This window comes from Callospermophilus lateralis, chromosome 8 (assembly GCF_048772815.1).
Source record: "Callospermophilus lateralis isolate mCalLat2 chromosome 8, mCalLat2.hap1, whole genome shotgun sequence".
In the NCBI taxonomy this organism is placed as follows: domain Eukaryota; kingdom Metazoa; phylum Chordata; class Mammalia; order Rodentia; family Sciuridae; genus Callospermophilus; species Callospermophilus lateralis.
Window position 1 is genome coordinate 59,644,753 of NC_135312.1, and position 23,756 is coordinate 59,668,508.

General features: G+C 36.6%; 1 protein-coding gene across 1 annotated transcript in view; it reads left to right on the forward strand.

The window, feature by feature from the left end:
* Fras1 (Fraser extracellular matrix complex subunit 1) overlaps positions 1-23,756 on the forward strand; it is a 424,900-nt gene that overhangs the window by 137,180 nt on the left and 263,964 nt on the right. Inside the window, exon 3 of the mRNA XM_076864881.2 lies at positions 18,240-18,347. Coding sequence (XP_076720996.2) covers positions 18,240-18,347 — 108 coding nt within the window. The remainder of the gene's footprint in view (positions 1-18,239; positions 18,348-23,756) is intronic.

Genomic DNA, 23,756 nt, shown 5'->3' on the forward strand with positions numbered 1-23,756 from the left:
GAAGACTATTACTTTTTCTGAGTGTCACGTAGTTTATTTTGTGAGTATTCCAGCAACAGGCCAGAGGTGGACAGTGACCAGAGTGACATCAAGAAGAGTGTATAAGAACTGATGGCCAAAGTATATTCTTTCCCTTATGATACCTGGTTGAAACTGGGTTCTGATCTAGCTCTTGATTCTTATCTGAGGGCATATCTTCTTAGAGTTACTTTGTAGAATCTGTGGACCCACCATCATTTTGGCCCTGCTCTTGAAATTAAAGTGGATTAGCCCAGAATCAATCGAACCAGTCTTCCTGGAGATTTGAAAATAAATGATGATCTAGCACCTCTCCAAACCCAGAGTCACCCACTTTCCACCTGTGTGGGAAGTATGGAAAATCAGATAGCCTTGGGGATCTCTGAGAAGGTGATAGATGTAGGTTTCTTGCCTCAAAATATTCTGAACCCTGCCTACCCTCATCTCTGTGTTATTTCCAAATACACATGTGAAATTTCATAGGAAATGATTATTAAAATTGATTCTGTATCTATCCTTTGGATTAAAAAAAAAACTTGTGAACTACAAAGAGCATATTATTTCCCATCAGGGCTCAATTTCCCTAATATGGAATTTCAGCCCACAGAATTCAAGCTCTACTTCCATGGTAATCACATGCATTTGTTGATTTTTAAATTTTCTCATACTGAAGGTGATTTTGTTTTTTCATTCTATAAACAAAATGCTACTTAATGTTCTTATTATGGATGATCAATTAATATAGCTATAAACTGTAGCCCTATTTATATATCTGTTATCAGGGCGAATTGTTTATTTGCTTAAGAATGAAGTTCTACCTCATTTAAGGCCATTTTTTTTTGTCTATTAGTAAATGAGTTCTATTTGAATTTTCATGAGTATGCTTTACTTCACACCAAAGACCCATTATTTTAGAAAATCATTACAACATTTAAAAACAAACAAAAATATATTATCTGCTTTTAAATAGTGGAAGTAGAATCACAAATAATATATTTCAGGATTGCTTTTTCATTTAGACGTAGCAACAATTGATCATGTATAGTGTTGATATTAGCCAGTTTCTAGGACAAATTATATATATATATAATTATATATATATAATTTGTGTGTGTATATATATATATATACATATATATATATATATATATATATATATATATATATATATATATATATATATGTATATATATATATAAAACTAAGCAAGAGTATATTTTAAAGAAAGCTTTTTTTAAGAGCCACCTGCCAGGTCAGATTGATCAAGCATCTAAATAACATGTTGAATTTGCAATATATTTGTGTGAGATACTTGCTTCATCCTCAAAGAACAATAACAGACTTTGTTGAGAAGGTGGCGCTTTCTTGAGTTTACTTGAGATGTCAGGATAAGTAATTGCCTTGCTGCTACAAATTTGGAACTTAACATTTTCTTGGACCTGTTTTTGCTGCCACTCCACAGATAATAAATTTCATGAAAGATCTTGCCATGGCAGAAGTTAGTTCCTTTTGTTTTCTCTGCAGAAAATGAGTTGCTTTTCTCTGTTGATAGACAGGTATCCAGGCACTAATACTTTCCTTTTCAGTCTAGAATCAGGTAATGACAGCCCATCATCCTCATTGACAGCAGAGATGACAATTCAGCTTGTCCCATATCTTCTAGTACAGCTCAAGGACAGGGACAGTGGCTGGAATTTTATCAGCAGTCTCAAGAGCCTGGGGGCAGGAGTTATATGGATTGGAATAGATGATTAACTCCTGGACAGCTGCTCTCATGTTATCTCCAAATCAACCAGAGCCCTTAATGTCTGCCTTCTTTTATCCCTTAATGATTCCTTCCTTCCTTCCTCCCTCCCTCCCTCCCTCCCTTCCTTCCTTCCTTCCTTCCTTCCTTCCTTTTTGATGCAGGGGGTCATATATTAGCAAACTCCGGCTTATGGGTCTAATCCAGTCTATGGCTGATGAGCTAAGAACAGATTTTGCATTTTCAAATGGTTGAAAAAAAATAAGATCACTTTGTGACAAAGGGAAAAACCATATGTCAATGCCCGAGTAAAGGCTGATTGGAACACAGCCACACAGGTTTATTTACATATATATATGGCTTTTTCTCAGCAACGTTGACAAAGTTGAGTTGACATAGTTGAGTAGTTACAACACATACCAAATGGCCCAAAGTCTGGTTGAGGCAAGTCTAAGCAGTTTTTTAAAAATATGTTATCTTTTATGTGTATAGCTACAATCTTGTTCTTACCTGTAGTGGTAATTTTTCTGTATTATGGAGCCAAATAGAAAAAGTTTTTTTAGCACATTTCTCACGTTCAATATAGTTGAATTGTATTAAGGGAACAATCAGAGCAATAGGATTCTAGAGCCAGTTCAGAAAGTAAATCACCTAATCCAAAGGTACAAGATTAGTGCGGGAATTGATTTTTACCTGTTCTTTCTCTAGCCATTTTATTTAGGAGCTCATATTAACTCATCACTATAGATATTTCATGAACAGTATTAACATTTTTTTCTTTTTTAAAAGAAATTAAAACATTTACTATAACAATAATACACAACTGATTATCTTTTTAAATTAAAAAAATAGGAATATAGAATTTATTATAAAGATTAACTCCCTCCTTTTTTTTTTAAAAAAAATTAACTTTTAGTTGTACACAATACCTTTATTTTATTTGTTTATTTTTTTATGTGGTGCTAAAGATCGAACCCAGGGCCTTGCATGTGCTATGCAAGCGCTCTACCGCTGAGTCACAACCCCAGCTCCCCTCTCCCTCTCCTTTTAATGCTAGGAATTGAACCCAGATCCTTGGTAAGCATATGCTTTACCACTGAGCTACACTCCCAGCCCTGCACATTTCTTTAATGGTCTCCATTAGTATTCTAAAGTTTTTATTTTCCTCTGTAAAAAAATCTTTGCCTATTATAAGTATGTACACAAAGCTAACTTGATGGTAAACAACTTCTGAGCTGATTAATTGATAGTTGGATTTTTTTTGCATATGTATTAGAAACTTTAAAAACTTTGCTTATGTTCTGTATTTATGCAGAGTGGCTAAATACAATGCCATTTACTGCATTTATAGAAGTCATCTGTTAGTTCTCTGGTAGACATTTTAGAATGCCTTGCAAAGGACCTTGATCCTCAAAATACTATCATTTTCTACAAATACACATTGACCCTTGCCAAGCCTCATTTCATTCATTTCTTTGCATGATGTATCATCCTCTCACCTTTAGGATGGGGTTGAATAATGTGGTTCCTGGGCATATTGCTCTCAGAGTTGGGAGACCTCATGGAGGGTTGGCAAGCCCTGCTTTGCAATTGTGCACGCCCTCTTTTCCTACATCTGACATTCAGCTTCAGGACAATGTCTCAATACCCCTTTAGTACATATTGAATGTCAATCATGGGGCCAAAAATATATAAAGGAAATAAATTATTATGTATGCTCTGCCTTTAATGGAATTGTTCCTCAAGGGGGCTGGAAATTTCAGGCTCGTGCGCAGTGTGGCCAGGTAGAACTTTCCCAGGCCATTTACAATGTCCTATAAGCGCTGAAAGAGTATCGATGATCAGGGCAGAGGTGGGAAGGCTGGCACTGAGGCACTGGTTGATTCTGCTCAGCTCTGGAAGAGTTAGATATTAAAAGGAACAAGCCAGAACTTGTGAGACTCCAGTGGAATGTATTAGACAGCCCCTACCCCTTGAGGATTTAGCTAGGATTCTGACACTAGCCAGTAGCTTGTAATGATTCAGTTATTCCAAGTTACTGGGGTCCCCTCTGTCCACCATATGGTCTTGTGCTTATTTCGTGTGTGTGCGTTTAATTTCACTGAGGACACTGTGGGCTCCCCCTGGAAATTCATTGTCTAGTCCTTTAACAGCTCCTGAGCACTAGTGGGACTTTGTACACAGTAACTCCTCTGTAAGTGTTGACTGCAGGGCAGGACTGGAGAGGATGAAGTTCCCAGGAGAATGTTGTCTTTTGCATGTATATGCTGTGTGATGTTAATAAGTCCCAGCTAGACCTTGCAGTAAGCAAGTTCAGGGGCAACAATTTAATTCTCTTTTCATTAGTACAATAAGCAGTAGGTGGGATGGGTGTTAAGCTTAAATGTCTCTGGTGCACCATTTAAACCATACATGCCACCTGTGGGTGTTCCACTGCCTGCCCTTTTGTTGCCGTGGGTCCCCTAATTTGTTTTTCAGTCCCTTTCATCTCATCATTGTTCTGGAAGGCACAGCTCTGCAAACCACATAGAGACCTTTCAACTTCCCCTGCATTTTGTTTTATTCAGCCAATTGACTAGTACTGTCAGCTAATTGAAGTGGAAATGTAAAATGAAAGCTGTATTATTCAGCTGCCAAGGCCCCTCACTTGGCAGGGAGTGGGGTGATGCTGGTAATTGTACCAGAAGTGTAATTGCTCGGGGTTTTGCCTCTGGATTTAACAATGAACCCTGGGAGGGTCTTCCTCTGAGATACTGGATACCTGCTTGTCTCCAGTGGCTTCCTGGTGAACAGTGAAGCTAGAGGCAAATCCAATCAAGCATTCCTGTGTTGTTAGAGAATAACCACTATGTATTCTGCTGACTGTGGGAGTGGATTGCTTGGTCTGAGTACTTAGTCAATATGTCATTCCCATTAGAACTGGCAGTTAATTTCCTCTTGGTGCAGAAGTGGGGTGGGACCCACATTCTCAGAGGCAAAGATGGTAAACTCACATGCCAGTTGTAGCCCGTGCCAGGGTGTTCTTGGGAACAGTTGCTGATGCAGAACAAAAGCCCATTTTCTAAACTAGTTATGACTGAGGAAAGGTTTACGTGTCTGGAAAGAGTTGAGCAGCTTAGTGGAAAAATAAGCAGAGTAAAATGTTCATCATTAAAGTTGAGCATCTCTGTGGATTTGCCCAACAAACTTACTTACTTACTTTTTTTTTTCTTTTACACTTTAATTCATTAATAAAATAACAGTAGTGAACAGTACTTTAGGATAGATTATGTTGGGCTAAGCTCTGAAGAACGTATGAGGCAGGTACCTTCATTTCTCCCCACAGATTATCCCTCACTCCATGGTGGACGAGACAGTAATACTTCCCACCACCTACCTGGTCAGAGCTTCAGAATACTTCTCAACACAACATCTTGGATAATTATTCCCTAAGAAAATATATCTGATTAGGCCTGTTTTACCATCTCTAACTTGAAAATTAGGATATTTTTTCTACTGTGAATTCAAGAAATGGAAATAAAGTAGCTAAGTAATTATTACACTACTTAAGTGCCAAGTTAAAGGAGGTTGATTTGAGCTTAGTTGTTACTGTAACATTTTGTTACTATATCATTATTATTTTATTGCATCATGTGTCTTTATGAAAAGCTTCCTCAAACATTTCCAGAGGAGAGGAGAAACTGCTTTTGTTTTCCTAAACAGGAAGATCTTGAGAAAGATATTGAGAGTAAGGTTGCTGAGGCAAGGCAGGTTGCCAAGGTTGATCCCTAACTCTCACCTTCCCAGAAATCCTTGCCAGCTGCAGAAAGGGTATAGGTGGAAGCAGTAGCCAAAGTCAATTAGGTCTATTGATCAGAGAGACTCAAGCCTGTTGAGAACTGTTCTCTCCGGAACCAATGTCATTTTCCAGTTGAAAAAATATGAACCTTAAAAACAAATAGTCATGGGTTCTAATCCTGACTTCACCAGTTATATGATAACTAACCAAACACTTTCTATAATTTTCAATTTCTTGTTTTAATAAGTAAAAATTAATTGCTTCATAGAATTTTTGTGAGCATTTTGTGTCAAATATAAATACATACTATATACATATGCATGTAATGTGTATATATATGTAATATGTATATTATAGCTATTTGTATAGACATAATATATGCATATCCTACATGTATATACACATATGCATATATATGTAACATATATGCAGTGGTTGCTGAGTAGTATAGTACCTTACATATGATCTAGAACTTATATAATAGCTATAAAAATATATTAAGAGCACATCGCTTGTGTAGTGACATTTTAAAATGGGACTTGAGAGGTTTTGTGTTTTTTTTTTTAAGTCAACAGTATCTCTGTGGATGTGATATTTTGAAAAGTAAGCTTTCTAACTTATTTATACATTAGGAGTGGTCGTATGTTGATGGATGTGTTTGTGGAATTCACACAAAAGAAAAAATCCAGTGCATGATGAACTCCTTTATAAATTCCGTGCAGGGGTGTACTTTGATAATTCCTCTGAGAAACAGTTCATACAGAGATTTGTCCGGAGTGGACAGAAATGTCTGAGGACAGCTTGCTGAGAGGAAAGTGATTTATCTTTTATTTTCCAAGAAGTGATTTATCTGTTGTACCCAGGCTGGTACCAGTAGAGCCTGGTCTAGAATCCAGTGTGTCTTTCTCTATGCTATGTTCTTTCTCAAGTTATTTTCTTTTGCTTTGTTCTTTGTTTCAAAAGTCCTGCCTCTCCAACCATGTTTCACATTTAAGAGCCAATGTAAGGGACTGGGTTGTAGTCTTTCCTATCTGGATTGGATTGTATTTGTCTGTTTCTTCCACTTTGCTTAACACAATGGTTGGTTCTTAGTAATTCCTGGTGCCTTGAATTTCTAACATCCTATTTTGAATGAGGCAGGTGTGTAAATATATTCTAATATAGATATGTGTGCATTGGGATTTTTCTTTGCGAAATTCAGTTCACACTATATAATCATGGCTCTGAATGTTATTGGATTCACTGCTTTGTTTGTAGTCCAGTCTGACAGTATTTATCTTTTAATGTTTCATTCATTGTAGTTACTGGTATTTTTAGGTTTATATCTTCTATCTTACATTTTGTTTTCTATTTGTCATTCTGGTTCTATGGTCTTTTCTTTTAATTTGTAAGTTTTAATTTATTCAATTATTTATTGAATAATTGAATTTGTTTTATTCAGTTATTTTATGTGGTGCTGGGAATCAAACCCAGGGTCTTACACATGTTAGGCAAGTGCTGTACCACTGAGCCACAACCCAGTCCTCTCTCTCTCCTTGTGTTCTTTGGATTAATACATTTCCCCCCACAATTTAAGTTACCAATAAGTTAATCTGTTAGTTATACACATTTTTATTATTCCTCTAGTGATTATCATAGATAATACATCATGCATTAATCATTTTAATTATAATCTAGTGTTAGTACCTTATGGTTCCAATTTTATTCACTCCTCTTATATCTTGTGTCTTATTGTTGATATGTCATTTATATTTACATATTTTTATGTATACAAATAATACATAAATCCCACAAGGTGGTGTTATTTTTGTTTTGTATGGTTATTATTCATTTAGATCTATGCAGATATTTACCTTCCGATTACTCTGAATTCCTTCCTAATTCCTGTGTTCCTACCTAAAGTAATTGTCTTTTTGCCTGAAGAACTTCCTTTAGTATTTAGTCTGAGTCTGCAGGTGATAAAGTCTCACAGGCTTTATTAAAAAACATCTTTATTTCACTTTTATTTTTTGAAGGATATTTTTGCTGGGTATAGAATTCTATGTGGTGATTTTATTTTGCTTATTACTTTAAAGATTTATCTTCTAACTTTCATCACTCTTCTTGGTGAAGAAGTTGTCAGTTTTACTGTTCTTTTTTGAAGATAATTCCATATTTCTCTATGACTTTAAGATTTTTCTTTTTGCTTTTATACTGATGCTGGTGTACTTAAATTGTTATTTTCTTTAACATTTATTCTGCTTGATAGTTACAGAACTTTTTAAATCTATGACTTGACATTTTTCTTTGGTTTTAGAAAAGTATTGCCCATATTTCTTCAAGATATTTCATTCTTCCCATATTCTGCATCTTGTCTTCAGAACTAAATTACCTTGTATGTTAAACCTTATAACATGTTCCATGTGTCTCCAATATTCTTTTCTGTATTCTCTATCCTTTCATTTTTTGTGTTTCAGTTAGGATATTTTCTATTGATCTATATTCTTGCTTACCATTATTCTCTTTAGCTGTAGGCAGTCTTCCATTAAACAAGCGTAGTATTATTTGATTGGATTTTTATGTTTTATAAATTCTGTTTAATTATGTTTATAAATATTTGTTTTCTGAAAAAAATTTCTAGTTATTGAAATATTTAAAATATATGCATCTGATATTTCTAATATATGTATTGTTTTGTTATTATCTTCATAAATTTATGAACCACATATAATACAGTCTTTCCTTAAGTTACATGGTAGCTAAATTTTGGGTAATTCAATGTGTGATCATGGCGTATATAAATAGTATATAATAATCAGATAATTATAGGTAGATTTTTTACTACATGAAAATTTGGTGGGAATTTTAAAAGTCATGTGGAAGGGGGATAATTTTTATTTGTGCAAGAATGCACACAACATGACATCTAGAATTCATGATCCTAGTTCATTGAATACTAGTAGCACCCCAAATCTTCTGTATTTAAAGCAAATGTTTAATGTCTCTTTGAGTAGTATGGTCCCTGTTCTGGAGTCCTCACATTAAATGGTGAGAATCAGCTACTGGAAAGGAAGCCTTTGATTCAGGATGTCTTCCAGTCCTGAAAATAGACTGAGTATGTCAGTCTTTGTCTGGTCAAGAAGTGCAAGTATCAGTACAAATCCAAACCATTTGCTTTCACTGGATCGTCTATTTAACTAGGACTACTGCCAAGGGGCTGGCTTGAGGAAAAGTTAGGGATTAAAGACACACCAAAAGAGCTTCAGATGATATGACACAGTTGTGGCATGCTGGAACATAATAGTATCAGCTTGACATGTAATCAGAAATAGAGGGGCTCTTTTAGAATAAAGGTCTTAACTGAGATGTAAGTCTAGAAGGCAAGCTCTCAAATATTATAGATTGAAAATGGCTATTGCAGCTGCAAGACTTTTAAGGGCAGCATATTGAATGAAGTGCTGTTGTTTGTGCATTGATTTTTTTTTAGCAATTACATCATAAAACAGCTAGCAATTCTTTAAGTTTGGGAATATTCCTCCTGCCATCCATTTATTATTTCATTCAAAAACATGTGTCTGCTATGTTTTAGTCCCTACATAGCTACATGAATATAAAGAAATTGTCCTTACTCTTTAAAGACAGACAAGTAGAAAACTAATTATAAAAGAAATGATAATGATCTAGTAGAGAAGACAAGAAAATAAGTAATTTTAATATGGGCGATAATGGTATAGCTATAATTTAACTTTATGTGAAAACATTTTGAATGTTTAATTTTTCCCCCTACATTTGCTTTAGGAATATGAAATGAAATCTTTGGGAGCTGAATTGATAGAAGAAAAAAGTAATTACAAGCTTAGCTACAGTAGAATCTCCCTAGTATCTGGATTACTTAAAGTGGAAATATGTGACTGAATTAATCAGTAATGAAAATTTTTCTGTGGTTATTGTCTCCAGGAATTTATGAGAGTTGTCATTTGGGGTGTTCTTAGGTCAGACTCTCACTATAACAAGATTGTGTCAGAACAAATGGAAAGTTGGGTGTTAAGTAATAATAGAAGAGCTATAATTAAGCTTGTATTTCAAATGTTTCAGAATTTGGAATGGGGAGTACATCATATGGATGTTTATTTTATTTTATATTTTAAAGATATCTTAATTATTTTTGGCTTGCTGTATTGCTCTAGGAATACAGTTTATACATAACTTGATAGAATATTGTGTAAACATGTAAGCCCTAGGAAAGTGAACTACCCAATGTCTTGGATACTGGAGATTCCAGGGGAGACTTTCTATAGGTCTAAACACTAACTCTTTCCTCCATCATAAAAAATATCATGATCAACAGGTGAAGCTTGTGACATGTGACTAAATTCATAGGTAGCATCGACTGTGTACATCTCATGGGAGGGTCCCTGGACCAAGAATATTAGTGTAGTTCATTCTTACTGTCACTTGATTAGGTCCTCTCTTTTATTAAATTTACATACTAGGAAATGGAGACTCAGAAAAATTAATAGATTTGTTCAGCATTCTAAAGCTAGGAAGTAGTTGAATTGGTATTGAACCCAAGGTTACCCACTCTACCATGTCAGCACTGCTATTTGAACCAGTGCTGTGTAACCTTGTGTTCCTAGACCAGGCTGTGGCTATAAAGGTGATAATGTATGAAAACAAACTTTAGAATCAAATGGGTACACCAGTTCAAATACAGGTACCAAGGCTCATGAGCTTTGGTACTATTGCTTAACCTCTCTGAACCTTAGTTTCTTCATCTATAAAATGGAAATCATGATGAAAATCTGTGTAAAGAGGTTTTAAAAAGAAAAATAAAATGGTGTAACTGCCAAACAATCTAGAACCCAGAAGGTGCCCTCTTCTTCCTTGTTTGGTCTCTATGTAAAACAAAACTGGGAGGAGTACATACGTCTCTCTGGAATTGGGAGGAGCTTTGAGAACATGAAGTAGAGGAATGTTGCCTTGGTTGAGGAGGCAGAGCAGGCCTTCTTGGGGACGTGATATTTAAACTGAGACCTGGGGGCTCTGTGGAAGCTAGATTAAGAGGGGTGGGAGTATTTGGTAGGTAGGTCACTTAAACCTCACGTACTCTTCCTCTGTAAACGGAGGCAGCACTGCCCTAGGTGTTTCTCTGTTTTAATCAGTTAAAGTCAGAAAGTAGAACTAAGAGTGATTTAAAATGGTAAAGTTGTTATACATTATAGAACATGATTATTGATATTATATAACAGCAAAACAGGAAAAAAAAGAAAGAAAAGAAAGAATGGGTTTGAATCCCAGATGTCTCAATTACCAGCTGAGCTCTACGCAGTTCACTCAACCTTCTATGTTTTATTCCCTCAGTAATAAAATCAGGGTCATGATACCTTGTCTACAGGATGCTGTGAGGAGTAGTAGGATCACTAATGTGTGGAGAATCTGGGACACTGGTGCTTGGAAGCAACTTGTTCCCTTTTCCTCCGTCTCCCTGCCTCCACTTGTGGTATCACGCTATTGTAAGACACCTGTACAAAAACGTGATGTTCAGGGTCTTTTGAACAAAGGCACTTTCAGTTATATATAGCAGCTATCTTTTCATCTGTGATGCTTGCTGTTGTTTCTGTATCCAAGCTGATATTCTTACAGTGGATGCCTTTAGGTTTATCATTTTTAAGACAGGTGAAGGAGATCGGGTACAAGCTAATCATCCCAGGATGCTGAAATGGTCCTTGATATGTAAAACAAGAAGTTCCATAAGTGGGTATTATATGGAGCAAATCTGTGAAATAGTCTCAGACAGAAAGTGGTTTGTCATTTTCTCTTTTGTGGCATTAACTTGTACTTACTCTTCCTGAGAGGAGATAATTTATTGTAAATACAAGATCCCATATCTTTTCCTGACAATATATGCCCTATCTTCCTTCTTATTTGGGACTGAATGAGGAGCTTTCCATGAACTTTAAAATGAGACCAAATGAAAAAGGTATTGTTTATCTAAGTTGTCTGAAGAAGGGCACTTGGGAAAAGCACTGAGCTCTAAAATAACCTTATGAAAGTTATTGATTCGTTTCTTTATGGTTCCTTGACAAACAAGGACCATTATTTCTGTGCCTGAACTGAAGCTGGGTCAAAGAACCGTCTTTTTATGGATTATCTTTCTTGAAAACCAGACTTGTCAGGAAAATGAACCTCCAGAAATGAAGACATGGGCCCCGGTTGAATGTTGTCTTTCTTTCATTGCTTTGAAGGACAAGTAGGGAGTACAGTTAATTTTTGAAATTTGACTGAGTTTGGGGATAGCTCAGGAAGTTTAGATAGATCACCTACTGTTATATATTTGGTAAATGGTTTTATTTACCCTCTCTCCCCAAGCTAGTTTAACACCAAAGCCCAGTTTTGTCTGGGTCTATGTTTGTTGGAGGTAAAAAAAAAAAAAAACCCTTTTTTGTTTTGTTTTGTTTTCCTACCTTATATTTTTAAAATGACTTTACAATATCACATAAGTTAAATATGAAATAAAAATAGAAAATACAGATAAGGATAAAGGACAAAGCAAAAACTCACCTACCACCCACCAGTAATGACCACCCTTTGCTTCCTGGGTGTTATGATTTGATATCAGGTGTTCCCCCAACTCCTTTGTCAATGCAGGAACACTCAGAGGTAAAATGCAAGTGGGGTATGGCTGGAGGTCATGGGTCACTGGGGTCATCCCTGGAAGAGTTTATCATCTCTGGGCCCCTTCCCTACTCTATTTCCTGGCCACTGTGAATGGAGCAGCTTCCCTCCATCACATCCTTCTTCCATGAAGTTCTGCTTCACTTTGAGCCCAGAGCCATGGAGTGTACCAATCATGGATGGAACCTCTGAATTCATGAACCAAAATAAACTTTTCCTCCTTTAAGTTGTTCTTGTAGGTATTTTGATCACACCATTGAAAAGTTAACCAACACCCTGGTTATGTGAAATCACATAATTTCACACTTTGTTTCTATGCATTTAAATATATTTTTATTCCAAAAAAGCATTATAGTCCACATACTATTTTGTAACTTGAAAGCACAGTTTTGGGGAACATTATTCCTTCTTTCTCATTTTTGCTCTAAAAAGCCAAGGGCATTTAAAAATGAGATGCATTAATCAATAATTAAAGTATGGTTATTATAACATTTAGATGAAAGAAATTTTATGTTGACAGTTGATATTCTGCTCTTTAGAGTACTATAAATAATTTCCCCCAGAAATTTGAGTCCTGATGAAGGGTATATATTCATTGTTCATTTTTAGCACTAATCAAATGTTCAATAAATATTTGACAAGTAAATAAGTTTCTTTTTAAAGTACCCTTCTACTTTAAAGTATTTGTGTTTGGAATAATGATATTATCTGAAAATTTTATTCATATTTTATTAAAAATATAAAAACTGTTTAAATAGACCATATTTTCATTGCTTTTTAGTTTTGTTATAATCTAATCCTTTCATCTATATTCTAGTGAAAGACTCTCTTAAGAATATACTTTTGCAGAGTGTGTTAAACTGAAAGAGAAGATTATACAGTGATAGAATTGCAGTAGTAACATGAAAATCTGTAAAACTTACTTTACAGTGTTATTTCTTTGGATTTTATGGCTTTATCCAAAGTTTTAGCTATTGAGGAACTCCTGCGTCCCTACTTTCATAAAGCAATTTTATGGCCTCATAGAAATTGATTTGTAAAGTTTTATAACTAAAAAGTAAATGACCATCTATCCAGGCTTGGGAAAGCATTTATTTTACTTAAAATTAACCATAAATTATTTAACTCTCTGAGGATATATTAATTAAGGGCATAAAATTAAGAACTTTTTTCTTTGGGTTCAATGCTTAGATGAAGAAAAGTTTTCTTTAAATATAGTTAGACCCCAGGAATGTCATAACATCCAACATTATAGGGATTTTGTGGTGATATCAGTTAAACACTGTTTCCTCAAGCTCTCACAAGCCTAACTAGAATATATGAATTTATACAGGTAGATTTTTTTTTCATGAGGGTAAACAAGTACCTGAGTTGTTTATTAATTAGTTCAGACAACATTTAGGAACTGGGTAAAGTTCAGGGGATCTACAAAGAGGAGTAAAATGAAATTTCCTTTCTTGAAGACTCATCATCTGCTGGGAAGACAGATATGGAAACAGATCAAGAAGGCTTCCCAGATCCAGAAAAATTGAAACATTGAATTGACATGAAGAAAGATTATGGTTTTTGTGAATGAAAGTGGGAAACTTACTCTCTGTTCTCAGAAGGTCCTATTTAGAATTCAGTAAGCTAAGTGCAATAATTGAAGGCTGCTAAAATGTGTAATGGGCTTTTAGGAACTTGGAGGTCATTGTGAACATGATTGAGTGTAGAGAAGAACTTGAAGTCTGGTGTTTTGAACGTTGCATCTGGAGAGAATGAAGTTGGTCGGCCCAAACTAAGATGAAGAAAGCTCATGTGACCCAGTGTGGCTATTCATGGTCTAAGTTAAAGAAAGATGTGGAATCATGCTGACTGCTTTGTGAGACAGAGACCTTTCTAATTACCTAATTGTCTTCAAACTCAGTCTACAGATTTATTCCTACAGATCCCTCCCATGGCAATGTTCTAGATCCTTTGAGTGTAAGAATCCCAATTAAGAAATAATCTTATTCCCCTAAGTTTTACTTGTATAGAGTAAGAACATGGGAAAATCATGATACATATGGGACTGTATTCACTTTAAGAAAAGGAAATGTTGAGCCGGGGTTGTGGCTCAGTGGTACAGTGCTTGCCTAGCATGCATAAGGCACTGGGTTCGATCCCTCGCAACACGTAAAAAATAAACAAATTAAATGAAGGTATTGTGTCCATCTACATCTAAAAAAAAAAGAAAAAAGAAAATTAAATGTTTAGAAGATATTTGTTGAATGCCTATAACATAGAAGAAAGCCTTTGGAGCAAAACCAGATTACATTTAATGATCTCTTAGTAAGTCCCAGACAATGTTTATAAATCTTTAAATACAGCATCTCACGTGATGCTTCTAAGAAAACTATGGAGTAAGTACCTTTAGCCTCTACCTTACTTTAGTATCCCAGTTTCACAGATGAGGAACCTGGGACACAGGCACTTTAACCAGAGATGCACAGTTAGTAAATGATGACATTAGGATTTGAACCCAGGCAGTCTGACCCCAGAGCCTGTGTACTGAGATCTTCTAAGGACTTTTTGAACTTGAGGAAATTTTTCCATCTCTCACATCCTGTTTCATCATCTGTAAATTGCATTGGAGACCTTTACATAGGGCTGTCCTACAGGTAAGAGCTTTGCATGGTACCAACACATGGCTATGTTCCCTGGTCTTCCAGGACGATGGCAGAGTTTGAGAAAGCCTTCTTCCTCTTGTACAATAATTGCTCTTCCTGCTCCAAGATTGGTCAACATAAACTAAATTATCAATAAATGGTAGTAACTGGCTTTGGAAATTGTCATTTTAATTTAATCTGTATACTAAAACTGGAACTATTTTCTTGAAATCATCAGGAAACGTATATTGCATTGTGCTTGGAAATGAACTTCATTTTTCCTCACTTTCATGTCAGTGTTCTTTGGGTTAAGACCATCCTGTAGTTGACACATTATTGTCAAGTTTGAAGAATGTTCTATAATGATAAGAAGAAATTCAGAAGTAATCCAAGGCAAGTTCTGGTATTCATTTGCTTTGACTTAGAATTTGTGAGTCAGCCACTGGGAATGTCATCTCACCTCAGATACATATTATGTGTCTAAAATAACTTTGGAAAATTACCTGTATTTGAAGCACATTCTCTGAGTGATTATGAGCGTAGCGTTTCTTGACCTGAGAAGTGACTCTGTGTAGAGTGTCATGCATATCCATGTAAATCTATACAAGTGTTGGTACATTAGTCATGGTTATGCAGATAAATAGAACCGATAGGAGGTGAGGGTATTTAAGGAATTTGTTCATTGGCTCATGCACTGGCAAGTTCAAAATCTACAAAACAGATGAGCAAGCTGGAAATGCAGGAAAAATTTCCATGTTGTAGCTTTCTTTTCTTTTTTGGTACCAGGGATTGAACCCAGGATGCTTAAGCACTTATCCATGTCCCCAGCCCCCATTTTCATATTTTATTTAGATATAGGGTCTCACTAAGTTGTTTAGAGCTTTGTTAAGTTGCTGAGGCTGGTTTTGAACATGCAATCCTCCTGCCTAAACTTCCTGAGCCATATTATAGATTTAAGGTTGAATTCCCTTTTCTCTAGAAAGCCTCAGATTTTTCAATTAAGGACATTAACTAATTGTATGAGACTCATCATGTTATGGAAAGTAAACTCCTTTATTTAAAAGTCAACTAATGGTACATGTCAATCTCATCCACAAAATGCAGATGTTCCCCAATTCTCAATGGGTTATATCCTCATTGATTGTAAGAAAATTAGTCAAAAATGCATTTCATGCAATTAACATACCTATTACCTGTACATAATAGCAACACAGGACGCTGTAGAGTATTTGTTGTTTACCCTAGTGATCTTGTGGCTGATTGGGAGCTCTGGTTTGCTCTGCTGTTCAGCATCTCAAGAGAGTATCACACTGCATATTGCTAGCCTGGGAAAAGATTCAAACCCCAAATTCAAAGTATAGTTTCTATTAAATGTGTATTTTTTTGTACCATCGTAAAGTCAAAAAGTCAAAAGTTGGGGACCACCTGTTTCTTCACTGCAACATCTAGACTAATGTCTGACCAAACAAATGGGCTCCATAGCCTAGCTGTATTGGCATATAACATTAACCATCACATTTGGTTTCTGCCATTGCATGTAAAAGTGTCTGTTGTGTCCACCCATTTCCCAGCCCATTCCCAGCTCAAGTCAAATGCTTGTGTTCTGATGATGCTGTCAGGAGCTTAGAAACTTCTCTTTCTCTCCCTGAAGTATTGAGTAGCACTTGGATTTTGGTTTATTGAGGGAAAAAAGGATGAGAAAGTTTTAAAGGGGGAAAAAGCCTTCACTAAGCAACTTACGAACTATTAACTCCTCTTTTTAAGGATCTGCAGTGTAGCAGGCCAAGTTCATGCTTCAAAGGATTTACAGTCTGCTCTGGCAAGGCTAACAGGCATTTAAACAAGTGCAATAAAGTGTAACAGGGTGTGCAGGACACAGTGGGGTTGCAGGGGAGTGTCAAAGAGCTGCATGGAATAGGGGTAAGAACGATTCAACTCTGAGGTTGGCGTGTAAAGAGGGTGTGGGTTTGCGAACTCCTCCAGGAGAAGTCGGGAGGAGTAGGGATCCCAGCAGGAGAGTGAGATGGGAGACCAGGTGAGAGGAGGCAGGGCTGTCCAGTAACTTGACCCAGTTGTTGTGAATGGATGAAAGCCTCAGGACTGTGAGGTTCAACAAGCCCAGAAAGCGAGGTGAAGGCCTGATTGTAGGGTCTGTGTTTTATCCCATCTGAAGCAAAGATGAGCCTTGGAGTAGTTTTAAACCAGAGAATAGTACAGACAGCATTCTCAGGTTTAGTGTTTAAAATTCAGTCAAATAGTTTGGCTATTTTCAACTCATGTAGAATACGAATAGGAATGTCTGGGAAAATGGATTTCAGTACATCCTCTAGTGTCTTTTTGCTTAAATTCAAAGTCATCATAGCAACATTTCAATGGATAGAAAAGGTCTCTGTGGAATCTCTGAGAGAGTTGGGCTAAAAGTTACTTTAAAATAGTAGGATTGAAATAAGGATTCAACATGATAGAGGGTGAGAAATAGGAAAGAAATTCCTGAGACCTTTATTAGAGCCTGGATTCTCTTTTCTGTTCACTATTTTTCTTCCCAATTTGTTGGGTAATGACATTTTTGTTTATTTAATGTTCATGATCCAAAATAATGTGTGAGATCTTCATAGACGGTCCCATACTTAGATTTCATTAAGATCCCAATTAAGATCACAAAACAGCTACTCAATGCATATGTGTTTGGTGAATGTATCTTGAAAAACAGAACCACTTACATACATCTGTCTCTGATGAGCATTGAAGTATGCAGTAAGCAGAGTGAGGTCTGAGGTGCTTATATGATCTGGTGGCAAATACTGCTTTTTGAATACTGATTAGAGTTAGACAAAATGTCATTTTCCACAGGACGTGGTGGTACATGCTTGTAATCCTAGTGATTTGGGAGGCTGAGGCAGAAGGATCGTAAGTTCAAAGCCAGCCTCAGCAAAAGTGAGGTGCTAAGCAACTCAGTGAGACCCAGTCTCTAAATTAAAAAAAAAAAATACAAAATAGGGCTGGGGATGTGGCTCAGTGGTCCCCTGAGTTCAATCCCTGGAACCTTAAAAAATAAGTCATTTTCCTTTAAACCTTCTCAGATAATTTGTGCTAGTTAACAGCAGAAAGAAACTTCAAGTCAGGGAGCAGCATGTCCTCAGAGGTTTGTGGCTAATCGATACTTTCTACTCTGGGTATTGACAGCTGTGTGCTGAATGCCCTTGTCTTTGGCTATGTAGGTTGACTATTGTGAAATGGATCATACTGCTTTTATTGCCATTCAGGGTTAATCAGTGCCCAGAGAGTACTGTGTGTGGCATGCCTGTGACACTCCTCTGCCTTTTAATTGTTCAGGATGTGGGGCTTTTGATGGTGTTGCTTTTGTGTGCTGAGACCTTGACTGATCAGTTTTTAACTCAGAGCTTATGCTTCTTTGCAGGATGCCACAGTTTGGAAGCCTGATTCATGCCAAAACTGCCGTTGCCATGGCAACATCGTTATCTGCAAACCTGTTGTTTGCAGAAACCCTCAGTGTGCCTTTGAGAAGGTATGATATCCTAATGGTACCCTAAATATATTGGATTAGTCTGTGAAGGGTCAGGTTTTTGCATCTTATTGATCATCTGTTTTCAACATTCAGCTCAATCTCTAATTGCGAGCTTTAGGAAATGCATGAGAGAATTTTAACATATCACATGTAAGAATATATTAATTTTCATTTATTGAGGACAAGGTGCTCAGTTAAAGGTTTACCAGTTGTTATCCCAGTTAGTATTATGGAGAGTTGGTGCCTTTACCCCCACATTACAGATAAGAAAGGTGAAGCCTGGAGATTTTAAGCAATTAAACAAGATGGTACAATTAGTAAACTGCTGCCCAGAGATTTTTCCCTGATTTTGACACAAGCCAAAGATGTTGACACTAATCTCAACAACTCGTCACACCATTGCATGAGTCAAACATCAAAATTGACTTCTCAAATACTATTTTCTAAAAACTCCACTTGTGTCTGCCCCTGATGGTATCACTGTGCTGCCAGCAGGTTCCTGAAGAAGCAAGAGAGTCCTTGATACAAGATTGTCCTCAAATTTGAACAAGCATATGCGTGATATGTCCTAAACTCTGTTAAAACTTTTCAGTTTTTTTTTGACTACAAATGTTTTGTTAGAATAATTTATTTTCTAGCTGTTCACTCTTTTTAAAGTCAAATATTTTTTTAAAAAGGTGTAAGTTTGAAATTTAAATGTTTGAAGCTCCCTAGAGAAGACGGATTATTTTCTTAAGAAAGCATTCTGTCAATTTCACAAGCACAGTTTATTTTTCTGGTTTCCGCCTTCCCCCTCCCCCCCAGTAATTAATCTTGAGACTTTCTACATCTAATGCTAATAATAAGGTTCTGTTTTTCCCTAACATTGGAATGAAGGTATGCCTTTAGACTATTTCTCATTTTCTGTGTGGGTGGATTTCTGAGAATCAGGGAGTACACAAATGTTAATATTTTGCTGCATATTATGAATCCTTCTATTATATGGAGTCAGTACTCCTAAGAAATCACCAATTGGTTGATGGCAGAGTCTGTGTGGTGATGTAGGGACCATGCTGTGATATCACAGAAGAAGCCCTAAATTAGTTGTTAGAAGACATTGGTGAAACTGAAGTGTTTTATACCAGGAGTCAGCAGAATAAATGTGGCCTGATGCTTATATTTTTATGACCTATAAACTAAGAATATTTTCTTTATTTTTAAATAGTTGAAAATAGCCATGACCAATAACTTATGAAAGTTATATGAACTCAGAATTTAGAATCAAAAACTAAAAACTATTGAGACACAGGCATACTCATTTGTTCATGCATTATCTTTGGCTGCTTTTATACTTCAGTGACAAGCGTTGTGATATAGACCCAATTGTGAATCCCAAAGGCTAAAATATTTACTGAAAAAGTTTCTGGTCCTTGTCCTCTACTGAGCTCACAACTTCATCCTTTTTGTTTATTCTCTTCCTAATTCTTCTCATCTCAGTAAATCCATTCTCCAGGTACACAGGTCAGAAATCTTACACCATCTTTGACCCCTTACTTTCTTCCCATCCCACATCCAGGACATTTGCAGATCTCCCAGCTCTTCCTTCATACAATAGTACATTGCAAATGAGAGTTCTCTGCTCTCACTCTGGTTTTACCTGTTACCATCTTTCGCTTGGATTCTCATAGTAGCCTCTCATCTGGTCTCACTGCTCTTGTGCTTGCCTTCTTCATTGTAATGTTGGTGTACAGCCAGGATGATCCTATTAAAACTGACATCAGATCGTGTTGCTTCTCTCCTTAAATCCTCCAGTGACTTACAACGGCTTCTCTTCTCAGTTGGAGTAACTCCTCACAGTGTCTTTTAAGGTATTACTTCACCACTCTAATCAATCTTCCCCTAGCATCTTCTGCTCATTTTGCTTCAGCCATCAAGCCTCTTTGCTGGTCGCTGGATACACACAGATATCACACGCCACATATCTTAGAACAATTTTGTGTGAAAGGCCCTATGGCAAAAGTGTTTATCTGTCTGTCTGTTTATCTATCTATCTATCTATCTATCTATCTATCATCTAAATCTTTTAGTTTAAGTCTTGCTGGCATGATCTTCTGTTTAAAATTGCTACCCTTTACCACCTACCTCACATTTTTTATCCACTTTCCATGTTTTTCTTGTGGTATTAACTACTGCCTGGTGTACTATATGCTTTTGCTGATATCTCGTTCACTGTCTCTTTTATTCACTATATATCTTCAACACCAGCAATCATACTTGATATGTGGTAGGTTCGCAATAAATATTTTTGACTGATTGAATGAGGGATGAGGCTAGAAATTGGTAAATTCACAGTTATAGAGAAGTTTGTAGGCTGCACTATGGAGCTTAGAATTCTTTTCATGGTGATGGAATGCTAATGAAGGTTTTAGGCATAAATGCAGAATGGCCAGATTTTCTTTTAGAAGGATATCACTGGTGTTTCAAAGATAAGCATAATATTAGAAACAAGGATTACAATTTAGAGGCTATGAGAATGATACAGATGAAAGGATGAGTATTGTTTGCAAGAATCAGGGGAAAAGGTACACTCATACATTGCTGGTGGGACTGCAAGTTGGTGCGATGACTCTAGAAAGTAGTTGGAGATTTCTCAGAAAACTTGGAATGGAACCATCATTTGACCCAGTTATCCCACTTCTTGGCATATACCCAAAGGACTTAAAATCAGCATACTATAGTGACACAGACGCAGCAACATTTATAGCAGTTCATTTTACAATAACCAAGCTATGGAATCAACCTAGGTGCCCTTCAACAGAAGAATGGATAAAGAAAATGCGACATATATACACAATGAATATTCCTCAAACATAAAGAAGAATTAGATTATGGTATTTGCTGGTAAATTTATAGAATTGGAGACTATTATGCTAAGTAAAATAAGCCCATCTCAAAAAAAAAAAAAAAAAAAACAAAGGCTGAATATTCTCTCTGATATGTGGATGCTAACATATAATCAGGGGGTGGGGAAGGAAGAATAGGAGTTCATTGGATTAGACAAAGGGGAATGAAGGGAAGGGAAGGTAAGGGAAGGAGGATGAGAATAGGAAAGATAATAGAATGAATTGGACATAACTTTCCTATATTCACATATGACTACACGACCAGTGTAACTCTACATCATGTACAACCTCAAGAATGGGAGGTTATACTCCATGAATGTATAGTATGTCAAAAATACACTTTACTGTCATGTATATCTAAAAAGAACAAATAAACATTTTTTTAAAAGAAAGGATGAGTATCTGAATTAGAGCATGGTAGTGTAGGGATCAAGAGGAAAGGTTAGGTCCTATACATACCTAGGGGATACGTCAGTAGAACTGATTGAAGGTAGGAAGATGAGGGAAAGAAGGAGAAATTACTTCCATGTTTATGGCTTGATGAGCCACCAACTGATCCCTCTATATCTTAACTATGTATCTGTGTATCTATCTATCTGTCAGTATATGTATATTTTAGTAGTCCAACTGGGAAAAGTGATGATTTTAGTTTGAGGCAAGTTGAGTTTAAAGTGTTCAGGGAGAAGCCAGTCAGCGGGATATATGAGAACAAACCTCAGAGGGGAAGACAGAGCTGAAGTTATAATGTGGATGTCTGGGGCCTTTAGAATTAATGAACTTATCCAAAGAGATTGTGTGAGAAAAGGATACAAGGCCAAGGATGGAGTTTGGGCCAGAGGAACATGAGAAAGAAAACTTAAAGTTTAAGAAGACCGGGTGAGAGAGGCAAGAGCTAAGGAATGGTCAAAGAGGAAAGCAAGATATGGTTGCAGGGGAGTAGAGGCTTTTCAGGAGGACTTTGTGTTAACTATAGTTGAGGGACTAAGTGGAAGAAGAATGCAATGTGATCCACTGCATTTGGCAATATGTGAATTAATGTGAGTGGAGCGGAGGGAGCTGGTGCTGAGTTTTGAGGACTGAATGGAAAAATGAGGAAAAGAAGGCTAACTCAAGGCTACTTTTTCAAAGCTTGACTGAGTGGAGAAGGGGCATGTTTGGCAGACAACAGCACATCTGTGAAGTTTCTTGAACTCCTCTTCCAAAGCCATCTACCCTCCTGTGCACCGCCATGGTGTTTTGTGCTTACCCTTCTTACACTTCGTGGCTAGAATGCATACGCCCCTTTGTCTGCTCTTCCTCCAGACTATAAGCTCCTTGAGAGCAGCAATCTTGTTTTCTTCATTATTGCAGATGAGCACAGAAGGCTTCTGCTAGCATTTGTAGAATAATCCCTTGGATGGGGGTAGGATTTTACTTTGTTTTGTTTTTTAGTGGTTTGTTTTTTTTTTTTTTTTTATTAGCATGAGAGAAACAAGATCACCTTAGGAGAGAAAGGGGAATGATCCAGAATGGAGAGAGAAGGTGAAGACATGAAGGTTGGGAGGGAGGAGAATGAAAGAGAAGAAATGAATTAGAGTAGTTTGTAGAGAATTCCAGAGTATAGAATGGGATAGGGGTGGGAAAGCAACCTCATTCTCTAGGAATGGAAAGAAAAACCCATGGATGAATACAGATACAGGTAAATCTGAGGGCGAGAAAAGGAAGAGGATACTGATGCAGTTCATACCTAGTGAGGTTTCTTTGTGAAGATTTTGAGATTCTTGTAGGAGTTATGAGAGTAGTGAATGTTAGAGGTCAGTGAGGGGAGAAAGGGACTGATCAAGGTCAGATAAAGAGTGGTGTTATGGGAGCAGGAGGCCATGAACTTGTGGGTACCAAGCTGCATGGTGGAATACTTTTCTCAGCAATGCACACCAGTCAAGTATAAAAGAGGATAAGACAAAGTGTGGGATAGATACGGGACAGGGATTTTGCCATTCTCATGAAGAGACAGAGTAGAGATATGGGAAGTGGTGGGTGTTGAGACTGACATCAGTAGGAAAACAATGCCAACTGGGGGCTGAATGGCTACCAGGAAAAGAGGTGCATGCTTATATATGCTTAGTGCCTTCTTATCTGTTGTTTTGCATTGTCAACCATGGTTTGAAAATATTATCTGGAAAATTCCAGAAATGAATACTTCATTAGTTTTAAATCATATGATATTCTGAGTAGTGTCATGAAATATTGCACAGTTCTGCTCCATCCTGCCCAGGACTTGAATCATCCTTTGTTCAGTATATCCACAGTGTATATGCTGTCTGCCCATTAGTTGCTTAGTAGCCATCTCAATTATCAGATCCACTGGGTTGATATGGCAGTGCTGTGATCTAGTAACCTTTATTTCACTTCATAATTGCCCCAAAGCTCAAGAATTGTGATGTTGGAAAGAAAAACATTAATGTTCTGAAATTCACATACTGAAAAGATATACAGTACAATAAGATATTTTGAAAGAGACATCACATTTATGTGACTTTTATCACAG